Source organism: Symphodus melops, assembly GCF_947650265.1.
Source record: "Symphodus melops genome assembly, chromosome: 12".
Taxonomy (NCBI): domain Eukaryota; kingdom Metazoa; phylum Chordata; class Actinopteri; order Labriformes; family Labridae; genus Symphodus; species Symphodus melops.
The window spans coordinates 18138338-18150729 of NC_136702.1; the positions used below are offsets into that span (position 1 = coordinate 18138338).

General features: G+C 38.6%; 1 protein-coding gene across 2 annotated transcripts in view; it reads right to left on the minus strand.

Moving 5' to 3' along the window:
- Positions 1-5476: 5476 nt before the first annotated feature.
- Positions 5477-12392, minus strand: part of lrp1bb (low density lipoprotein receptor-related protein 1Bb) — a 276595-nt gene continuing 269679 nt past the window's right edge. For both annotated transcript variants that reach the window (XM_079357144.1, XM_079357143.1), the window contains exons 87-91: positions 11762-11838; positions 11040-11130; positions 9546-9696; positions 8457-8531; positions 5477-6798 (exon numbers count right to left, since the gene is read on the minus strand). In XM_079357144.1, coding sequence (XP_079213270.1) covers positions 6658-6798; positions 8457-8531; positions 9546-9696; positions 11040-11130; positions 11762-11838 — 535 coding nt within the window. In that variant the 3' untranslated portion in view covers positions 5477-6657. The remainder of the gene's footprint in view (positions 6799-8456; positions 8532-9545; positions 9697-11039; positions 11131-11761; positions 11839-12392) is intronic.

Below are 12392 nucleotides of genomic sequence, written 5' to 3' on the forward strand. Positions count from 1 at the left end.
ACAATTTTGTATAAACTTCTGTCATTGTTAATTTCTGCATGCTTTTTTATTATGAATGAAGATTTAATTTCGAGAGTATTATTGAAGGTAAGGAGATCCACAAAATGCTTCGCTATCTACTTCTATCTTCATACCAATGTTGTTGTATTTGTGCTCTGATATTTATATGTGAAACAATTCCAGGATTCTTCAACAAAGTTGGAGAGCACAAGTGGGTTAGGTCAGTGACTTGTTTATGTTTGTTTTCTGATACTTTGTGCCTTCTTATTTGCACTTTGTAATCTCTATAGAGAAAACTGCTGTGAAGTCGATAGAGATGTCAAAGTGTCAGAATCAAGTAATAAAGTGTGCGGTGCCCGATCAGCATGCAGTCTTTAGCCCCGATGTTGTGATGAAAGACCAAAAGCAGAATTGTTGCGGAGACACAAGCGCTGTGAAAGAAGGAGTGGACCCTCCCCAAGATTTATTGGCCAAGTTTACTGAAATTGTAGCTTTGCCTGCAGGGATTACATATTCAGCTCCATTTCCCCTTTAATCCGGTCATTAGTCCGGGTTTGGGAGGACACTTTCAGCCTTCACCAATGTTGCAAGGACTTGTTTACTAAATCAAGAAATGATTGACATTACTCAAGAACATAGATTGCTATAAAACTCTTTTCAAATAGTGCTTTAAATGTGAATCTATGCTAATAACCTTGGGGATCTCATGACTTTACTTTCATGCAACAGTGCAAATGTTTCTGTTTTCATACATGGGAACATCCATCTCAAAGCAGACATAAATACAGAAGCTCACTTTGCTTTAGTACAATTGTTTGTGGCTGCAGCAGCCATCTTTGTGATAATTGTATGATTTCGTCCTCTTTTTTTGGTGAGAAATCCTCATGAAGCTCTACAGAGAAAGAGGCTTCACAAATGGATTTTATTTATGTTTTATTTTCGCCTTTATGTGGGTCTAATAGTGTTGTTGGATTGACATTGACTCAAGGTTCAACATCACGTATCACCAAAGTATGTAGCGTAGCAATGACTGTCAGTTCAAAGGTCAATCTCTCCTTTTTTGAGCACTATTCTGAAAGCTAATTAACCATAACAATAAAACTTTTTTAAATTCATTAACAGCCTTGAACATGTGAAAACAGGACATTCTAGATGGACATTATTATGTGGATATAAAAAATGTTTTTATTGTGAAATGCTCTTTTTTGACAGCATGAGTTTTTCTTAAAAAACATCAACAGGTTGCATATTAGAGTATTACTCTCAAACATAAAAACACCACTGAAGAACAAAATACGTGATTTAGGAGTCTTTCTGTCATCAATTACTGTACCTATAGAAGTGCTATTTACAGTAGATAAATTCACCTGCACAAATCATTTCTCTTAGAAGGTCCCTTCACAATGAAATAGTACAGTTGTGAGCTGCCTTGGACTTAATTTAAGTGTTTGGGGTGGAAGGAGGCAAATGTGCAGGTGTAGGATTGACAAATCAGAGTCCAGAATTCACTTCAACACAGCAATGTAGGGCTAACGTTTTGGCAGCTAAAGCTAAAGGACATACCTTAAAATTCAGTTGGAAAAGAATACACAATTGTAAAATAATTGAATTATGCTGTAGTGTCCATGAGTGTATAGTGTAATGCAGGGCTGCACATTTTGGTGGAAAACAAATGAAATCTGATGTCAGTTCAGAGTTGTTCCTGTTAAACCATACTTCCTCTCATATTTACCCTTCCAGTCTCTTGATGTCTTTCTTGCAGACACTCTACCTCTTGCCTCACACAGAGATAAGCAGCTTTGCTTGGTGCAGGCAACAACATGAGTATGCAGGAGCTGTTGTTTATAATGTGAATACGACTCCTGCTGTTATTGATTCTGTCCGAGAGATGAGCCCTGTGGGTTTTTCAGATGTTTATGCAGGAGGATGGTGATGCTTGCTAAGTGGAAAAGAGACAATAAATCAATAGGCAAGGTGAGGGGAAGAGAGTACCAGGCATCTCTTTGTTCAGGACTACTTTTCAAATTTCAGTTTTTCTGTTCTTTTGATGCACTTTTGGAGCTGAGTGAGTAGACCAGCAGTCATCTCCTCACCTTTCCCAGTGCAGCTGAGTTTTGTCACTGCTGAGCTGGAGGTTTGATTGGTTAGAGACGTATGTATCGTAGAAGCTTGGGTTATATTACAGAGCATAACGAGGAAAGGCAGTTTTCAATGAGAAAATGGTTGGAGACTGAGGCCTATTTCACTTATGTAAATTATCTTTAATATTTTTTTGTTATTGTAGATGTGCTCTATGTCATGGAGGGTTTGTGTAGTGTAAAAATTACAGTATATATAATATGCATGTATTGTGTCATGATATATACTGCCGATCCCAGGAACAACCTTTTAAATGGACTTGAGCTTGTGTAGCACTTTTCTCGTCTTCTGGCTAAGTGTTTTTACGCCACATGTCACACCTATCCATTCAGACTATCAGTATTAATTAATCCAATTTATACACATATGTACACCACCGACAAAACAGTAGGAGCAACTTTGAGTAAAGTGTCTTGCCCAAGGACACATTAATGAAGAAGCTAAAGATCAAACAGCAAACCTTCTGGTAAGGAATGAACTAGCTCTACCAACTGAGCCACAGCCACACTGAATAGAATAGAATAGCTTCCCGCAATGCTGAAGTAAATCGGGAACCCAAATAAAAGAACAAACACATGTTGGTATTTTTGAAAATAAATAGGTTTTTACTTCCTCAAGACCATGTTCACGCGATCATTGCCAACTTAGTGTCAGTGTTGTTGAAGAGATGTTTAAAATCTCCCGTTGTGCTCCACACGATTCCCCAGAAAAGGGCGTGGCCGTGGTATACTGTCAAACTTATACTTTTACATAAATTACATTTTAAGGCCTGCTGCTTGGCCAGGTCTTGCTGTTGGACTCCTGCGGTCGCAACACACTCCGACATGCACGGGGTACTTCGGGCCCTTCATCACCTCTTGCGGTTTTAATTTCACATTGTTTTTCATTACATCCAAAATGGATTTCAATCAGATATGATTTTATGGATTACTAAGTTTATTTAATGCTTCAGATCTTGGATGTGATGAAATATATTTATTGCAAATAGTTTTGATGAAATTAGTTTTTCCCTAGAATGAACAAAAAGATTACTAAAAGGTAGCTCATAGCTTTTTAACAAAAGGGCTCCATAATACCCCCCAAAGAAATATAAACAGCTACTGCAGTATATCTTAAACACTCATAAGGCACAGGTTCAGTGACAGCACAATAACTACTGTTGTCTATTTTTAATTTACTTTATCCAGAATATTATCTAATGTACCTCATCGTACCAAAATGGAGCTCAGGATAAGTTTAAGCAGGAAGACTGGTTATATTCTGTCACACAATTTCTCAATGTCTTCATTCAATTTAGCGTCTTCCTCTCTACCACTTCCACCATCTTTTTTGCATTTACTCTAGCAATAATCCAACCCGACTCTGCCACAACCTTTCTGAACCAATCATACTGCTGCAGCCAAATTTAAAAAAAAAGTATGATCACTGCGATCCTCCACTGCTCCATTAGCTCAGTCGAGTTCAGATACAGCCTCAGAAACCCAAACTTCACCCTGCAATCATCTCCACCACCACCAGTGTCTAGACTTCATGGGGGTATCCTACCCTGCCGATCGGCCTCATTACCCCTATGACCACATGAAGTCGTCATGAAGGAGTCTAATCCCCAAAGCATTTTCACATTTATTTCCTAAATTGTTGAATGAATTATTATTCATTCTTAATTAAGTCTATCCTGATTAAAATGGCCCAACAATGAGAAGTTGTTCAATCTGGGAGCTCCTGAGCTCTCTGAAGTTCCTCAGGACTGTTAAACGCTATGATGGATTAAGCTAGGCACCTGTAATATAGCAATAAGTAAGGTCTTTTACCTGCTTTTTGTAAACATAACAATAAGCACCGTCTTTTTGCCTGCTCTCTTATAATGTTAAAAACAGAGTAAGGTCCTCTACCTGCTTTTTGTAAAGTGTCTACAGATTTGATGCTATACGAATAAATATTGATTGATTGAATCTGAATTTAATTTTGGATAGGACAACGGTGTAAAGATAGGTTTTTGCCATGACACTTTCTTTCAAAACTTCCAATTCTAGCTTAAAGACATGTTCATGCCTATATTAAGTGATTCTGCCACCTACAGGCAACAAAAATAGACAATGCTTTATTCTTCTGGAAGGTTGTACCAGACTTATGTCAAAAGAAAGGTCAGGCTGTCTTTAAAATCGTAATAATCCTTGGTTGTGATGTGATTTGCCTTTTATGAAACACTGCTGCCATGGCAATGTTTCATTCACTATAAAACAAGATGCTATTTAATTATCTGTAAATCAGCGGTGCCCCAAACCTTACAAGTTTGAGTCCCAGCTAGCAAACACTTTCATGCCAATTAGGAGCCAAATTAGGAGCCAAAGTCAATGCATCAACTACTGGCAGCAGAAAGTGATATACCCACCTCACTATCTTTTTGCCTTCATCCTACACCATAATCTTCCCTCTTGGGACCAATATGGCTTATTTGATCTGCTAATGGTCTCTATCTTTTCTTTTTTTCTTGAAGTCTCCTTTGGTGTTTCTTGAAATATTCCACAATATTCCACTCCACAAAAATGATAGACAGCACACTAGCTTTTTTCTTTCACCCAGAAACAATTTACATTTTCTTTCAGTGTTTCAAAGTGAGAGCTCTTTTTTTGATGAAAACAAGCTATAACATTAATTATGTAGACATAAAAGGCCATTCCCACAATGTAAAACCCTGTATATGTATTTCATATAAAACTGTAGGGACATCTACAGAAGTGTTCATGATCATTATCATTAGATTGAAACCAAACCTAGATTTGACAAATATGAGCACAATATGTGTATAATACACCTCAAAATCTATACAGGCATTTTTTTGTGTGAAAATGTGTTGTGTAGTTATAAGAAATAGGGAAGATATGAAAACATTCATACAGGCTTATATTTTCTTTCACCATGGTTTGTGAATGGCTTCTTCATTGCCACAAAGCTGCACAGTGGAGGACCATTAAGGAAGTTGGAAATGCAGACTCCTATTTGTACCATCCTCAGAATGTGGCGGACTGGGTGTGCTGGCAGATCCAGACGATAGCACAGACAGATGGAGAAAGGGCAGAAAAGCCACTGCCTCCTCTGGTTGCCATGGTGAGGGAGAAGGTGAAGAGTGTGGAGAGACAGCCATTGTAAGTAAAGTGAAAGGAGACTGAATTATCATTCAGCAGGTGGTGTCCCCACCACCAGGTAATAAATGGTGTGGCCTTCCTGCACACACAAGGAGGGCAATAATGTCCCATCAGCCTCCTCCCTTTACACAGCAAGTAAGTGACATCAGGTCAGTGGCCATGTGCACTATGTAGACATAACAACACTGTTTGATCCCTGGTTGAAAAGGCAGATACAAAAGCGTGCATCATGTATACAGTTCTAGAGATTCAAAATGGTTTGAAGCCCATTAAAATAATGCAATGTGATTTTGCTATTGCCTAAAAAAGTTACACAAAGTGGAAATAAGCCCCCTTTATTCAATATCGATTTACATTTTATATAAAATTACTTACATTTATTACATTTCTTCAAAATACAAGCAGCCAAACAACATACAAATCAAATACAAAATTATAAAATTTCTTATATTTATCATCTCCCCTTTCTGAAATAACAGATGTGTTTCATAATAACTCTTAATATCTGTTTTGTAACTGTGGTAAATCTCTCTCTCCTCTACTTCTTAACCGTCTGTTGACATATGAGACCTAGAAAAATATGGTATTCAGTATCTGTCTATTCGGTGTACAGTACAGGATCTTGGAATCTGATCGGAGAACATTCAAGGTGGGCGTCTATCTCTTTCATCAAAAGATAAGCTCTTGTGTTATATTACTGCCATAACAGGGAGGATGGCGTTTGAAATCAGCGGAAATATAAAAGACAGAAAAATCATGAGAAAAACAAATGATGGGAGAAAAGATCCTGTCTATATTATGGCCATCACTGGAAAACCAGTCTGAATAACAACGAAAAGGTTCAAAATATATCAGGCTTCACTGCTCAGGTGTGAAGCTCTGTCGTCCATACATCATATGGTGTATATAAAAAAAGAAAAAAGCCTTGAAAACAACCATCACACCCCCTCTCTACGATACTTACATGTGTTCAGAAAATTGAGCCGACCCACTTTCAGTCCCTTCACATAACGACACAGCGCCCTTATTCCACTTAAACTAGAAACAGTTATGGGTACAAATTTAGCACTGCATTTTAAGTTTAAAACTGTGCACGAGTGTGGCTTGTGGTGTTAATAAAGTTTTTGCAAATCAGCAGCTTTACTTCAGTGTCATACAGTATACAGTGAAGCACTGTATAATTATGTTTGACAAACATTAGAAAGCATACATTGAATGGAAAATAAAACTCTTCAGCACACCAACAAGGACATTATGCTGATGCTAAACCAGCAAAACCTAAGAGCCTCATCGGAAATAGAAAGGACTTTTCTTCTTTGTATTATACATTGTACACTGTGGTAAAAAAAGAAGTACAAAGTGTAAAGTTAGGCTATGCGGCGGTTTCATGAATTGTCCCCTCTAGTTTCTTTGGGAGTAGCTCTCTCCTCTCGTCAATACTGATGACTGGCTTCCGGCAGTTTTGCCCGTCGATATATATCTTTGCATACACTGGATTGGAGTAGTTCATGGGCTGTTTGGGAAAGAAAGACAAATAAATATTTTGGTTTTAATTAGAACAGCACATTTGGCAGTCTATTGTACTGCCCAAATCAACCCCATCAACCCAGAAGACACACAAGCAAAATAATGCCAAATCAAGACAATAATCTTGTGTTTCTACAGCTAACTTTGACTGATGAGAAGTGATTGGCAGGTACCATCAAATAAATTTTTCAAGGCTTGTTTGAATAAAACAGATTACTGCTGCATCCTGACAAGAGAAGAGTTCCAAATCCAATCACAGAAAACAAAAACAAGGATCTAAAAGACACAAAGAGTTGAAACTCTGTATGGCCATTATAACTTGATGATTCAATAATTAAATTCAGCGCAGCTTTAAATACAGTGAAATGTTATTAATCAAGGTGGCCTAATGTGGGCTTAAAAAACTGAGCGGCAAGCTCACAAAGGACGGATTGCCTTGGCTTTTATGACCAGAAATCGAGCATCTATTGCCTAAGCTGTCTGCCCATGTTAAGGTTCAATCCACAGAGTGTTATTCAAGTCAAACACGCTGATATAGTTTGCTAATTAGAGCAGTTTAATTTAGGAGCCCAGACTTCATAGATATATACTTCATAGATGAAATAAGTTCAATGTTTATTAAGTTTCCTCCCTCGACAAAGCCAGAAAGAGCAGCTTGGACAGCCCCCCCACACCAATTTATCCCCTGATTATGATAAAATCATAATGATAATATTAAATATTTACAGACTTCATCAACAGACAATTTACTTTGAGGTCACACAACGGTTGAACTTTTGTAGCTATCACCAGAAATACTGAGCATGATAAATATTGTGGTGCAGTTAACTGAGCAGAAAAGCGCTGCACGTCTGTCCTGTCTCTACGACAACAGTCTGTTGACAACGGCTGCTGTATGACAAACACTGTTCTGTTACTTTTTACTGCAAGTTTTATACTTGAGACTACCGAATAAGCCATGGCTCAAGGACGATGTGGGCACAGGGAGTAGGCTAGAACGTTGAAGTCAAGCAAAGCACCAGTGAAGTCAATAGTCGCCTTTCTGAAAAGTTGAAAGATTTTCAATGTGAACACTTGCAGCCGCCAGACAGAGCCTTGAAGAAAAGACGTAGGGCACTGCAGCTGCCTGCTGCTGAGAATGCTCTCTCGTCATTTAAAACAACTGAATAATGACGCTGGCACCTGAGGTTGACACAGGGCCTTAATGTGAATGTTAATAATGCTGCTTGTGATTTGGACTTTAATTGTCATGATGAACATTTACATAGAAAGGGTATGATCATAGCAGCAGCAGTGTGCATGTTAAGAATGACTGATGATCTCCTGAGGTCTCATTTGAACAGGCCTATGAGCTGCAAAATCACTGCATCCTCGTGTGAATTTCACCTCGAGTTTAACTTGAAGATTCAAACAGAAACACTCATCCGTGCTTTATAAGCAGCCAGTAATAATTCCGTATGACAGATAGCAACATGCGAGGAAATGACCACATACAGCCATGCAAGTGAAATACTTGTTTACTAGAACAGACATTATGGTTCACAAATCGTGTGGAGTATTATGAAGGGTGTGTGTCGGGAACTGCACAGTAAACACTGAATTATTTTATGAGGATGATGTTATATATAATGTTTGGGAATTCACCTGTCCAGGGATGACCTCCTTGGGCACAGAATTCATGCCCAAGTTGTGAGGGTCACTGGATTTTACACACCAGCCCTGCAACACAACAAACAACTTCTATGTGTAAAGGACAACACACATTTCATAAGAAAGTGAATACCAAACAGTAATAAAGAGGTTATAACCAATCTATCTGTGGGTACTGAATAAAACGTTAAGGAATTCTAATTGTAGGGAATTTTATTGTGCTGTGTACGGTGCAGACTGCACAAAATACCGAAGCTAGTTTTCATTCCAGACAACATGCTTCTGTTGAAAATCCATCCAGATTAGACTGACAACAGCAAATGTCAAAGATTGCAGGGAAAGAAGCAATAGCATTAGGCGTAAAGCTTTAGCAGGTGAGCTAGATAACAGTATCTGCAAAGGTGTTGTGATTCATTCGATAGGCTGAGTGTTAGTGAAGGGTTGAAGGCCTTGAGCAGAATAAATCACCGGCCACATTAACAGTCCTCTTGGTTTATGGCAGCTGGAAATTCCTGCATAAAAAGGTTATAAAGACATGTATTCCCATTTGATACATCTGGATGTACACTGTCAGATATAGAAACAGAAAAAAGCCCACACAAAATGATTTTTAAAATGCAAGAGAATAAAGTCTGGAAATTGTATCCTTAGCCTCAGTTCAATTTAGATGTGTTATTTAAAACTTTTTGTAGGTCCTGTTAAACAGACAGCAGAGGCAGCTGTGCAAGTTAAGGTTGTACAAATATCCTGGAATACACATACACACACACACACACACACCCCACACACACACATATCCCTAAATGTTAATCTTGAATTGGCCCTGGGCTTGCAATACACTGAAACTCAAAGGGAAAAAAAACAAAAAAACAACATGATAAACAAATCATGATGAATATGTTCTGGATAAATGAAAACCAATCACTTATTGTATATAGCACAAGTAATACAACTCTATAATCTGACACTGCATAACATGTCTCAAGGATTCTGGCAAAGTTATAAATATATATTTTTTTATTTTTGTATATAAGAGATTTGTACTGAAAGGTTGTCATGGATTGTATATGTTCAAAGACCTACCTTGTGAGGGTCTAGCGTAAAGTTGGGTCGGAGCAGACTGCCTGCATCCGCATGGTTGTCATGGTCCACTTCATACATGTTGTATGACGGGTTCCCAATCTCCACGTTTATCCCGCCGTTTGTCATGGGCTGCCTCTGGACACGCTTTCCCCTGAGTGTTTGTATGAAGAGCTATCAATCAATAACTTGACACGCGGCAAGCGGGCCAGCATGCAGTAGAACTTTGCTCAGCTCAATGGAACAAATCATATTTCAAAAGGGATGCAACAGCATTGTCAATTTCACATCATCTTGAGAACCAAAGTGTCTCGATACTTAAGTGGACATGTGATGGTATGAAACGATAGCTCTACCGGGCAAAAAGTGTAGTTTTGTATCAGCTGCAATGGAGCATAGTGGAGGGAAGTGGAAACTAAAGAGACCATCATCCTTTGTCTCAGCTCGCTGCCTTAGTTTAGAAAAAATGCTAGAAGGATAACAGAGATCAATTTTAAAATTGTGGAAGCTCCAGGAGGTTGACGCTAACCATAAAATGGTTTGTTTACAATATCAGCTCTAGAAATGTCTACTTCCTGTATAATCCACTCAATGAGTAAAAACTAACAACTTTCCAGTGATAAACTGTGTTGTCAGCTCACTCTGCTATATGTTGCCATCAAAGACCAATCAGAGGCTTTATTTGAGATCAGCTGACATGTAAGGTCCATTGAGAAGCCAGTGCAGCCTAAAGGCACTGGGAATTCTGTACTGCACCCATGTATGCTGAGCCCCAAATTCCAGTTCTTTTGACTAGTGTGAGTGCTCTGATCTGTACTACATTGGCACTGGCACAAAAGGAAGGTGTGCTTCGGACAACCTTTCATTGTGGAGAAATCCTGGAGTGTTATGGCTGTATCGGACAAACAATACTCAAAAGAAGCCATGAAGTCAGTAAAGTATCTGTGATCTCGTCTGCATGTCCCTTTCAATGGTTTCTATTTTTGAGTCCTCCGTCCTTATAAACTACGCAGGCTTCATGATCACGGAGAGCCATACATGTGTTGTATTACGGCATTATGTACAAGAGGTAATCGTGCTCAGGCCCAGTTATTTTGAAACTGTGTTTGTGCAGGCCAGAAGTGGAATGGGAAGGGGGGGGGGGGGGGATTTTGCCGTGGTATCATTAAATCTGTTTTCTTTCTTCAAAACACCTCTTAATAATGTGCCTTACGGAAGGCAATATAGCAAAAAACATCATTCGGTGGACATGTTTTCCTGTTATGATTGTATCATTCTATTGTCAGACTGTTACAGTGATTGAAACACAGTGAGTTCATAACTTGGATGAGCAAACCTAACAGATGAATTACAACAACAGGCTTTCTGCCAGGGTTAGGTGTTCTACTGAACATGGTTAAATAAGTGTTCAGTTATGAAATACTAATGTCAATTCAACATTATCTATTTATAAACCTGTGACTAAATGATGATTCATTTCTTGATCGATTGACTTACTTTTGCTTCTGTCTGCAGATGTAAACACCTGCTACCACCATCACAATCAAGACTACCAGCAGGACCAGAGGCACGATGATAGCTATGCTCCCTGAGAGACACAAAGAGGAGAGAGGATGTGGAGAAATGAGTGCTGCATTCATTTAGCTGAGACTGATTTAGACAGTGCTTTAAAGGAACCTTAAAGGTTTTTTTCTACGGTCTTGGTTGCCTGCACATTTAGCTCCATTTATAGAACAGTTGTCCATGTATACTGGCTTTACAGTAATATGTATATAAGGTACACATTCTGCAACATTTCAACACCAGCATAAATCTTCTAAGTCACAAGCTAAGAAGTGAAAGATGTCCCATAGGCTAGATAGTTAGCTGAGCTAAGAACACACAGTTACACATGTTTTACCTTGAAAGATTTTAGTGTATACAGAAAATGTATTTGAAGACCAAAAAGAACTCTGAGAAGCGGCTAACTGAACTGAGGTTAAACTGATGCTGAATGAGCAGAGTTCTGTAATTAGAATTCCAATCAAATCAAATCCTATTGTGTTGTTTGGGTAGAAATAAGAAGACATTTGATTGAACATTTTGTGGATATTTCAATATGTGATGACAAAGGATGAACAAGTACTGTAATCATTCCTCTCAGTTGATATAGTGTAACTGTGGGAATGGTTTGTAGATTCGTTCATAAAGGAAATGTAAAGCTTTGTAATAATACTCACCTCCGCTAGTATTGTCTGATCTGCTGCTTTTAGGGGCGGGTCTTTCACATTGTGTTCCTGCCCAGTTGGCTGAACATCTGAAGAAGGTCAAGAAGTATTACAAAACGAAATGAGAACACTTCCTCAAAAGAAAGTAAACTAAGAAAACAATCTTACAAAAGAAAACTAGAGTATGAAGTGACCGTGGCTTACAAATACAACACATTATGATTCAGACTTGCTATGAAGTGCTTTGATCCAAAACAAACAACACACCACCTGGAGAGAGGGCACTATGTACATGGTGGGTCTGCAAACAGGGTGTGTGAATTTACATGTTGAATATTCAGTGTAGAAAGAAAATCAAAGAATGACAGCGGGACATCATGTCGTCATCTCATTCGTGTTCCAATGGGATCCGATGGGCGTGATGTATGACCCTTGTTAGAGGAGGTGATATCTAATTTCACAAGACTGACGCAGATGGATCTGTAAAGCATGGGTGGTCTGGTAAGTGTGACTGGATGATGACAGAATGAAATTACTCTAAATTACATGCACTCTAAGAATGAGAAGATCAGGCTACAGAAAATAAGGACGCAGCCCCATATATACAGGAAATGAATCACGCTCTCTTTGAACGAAATGTCAC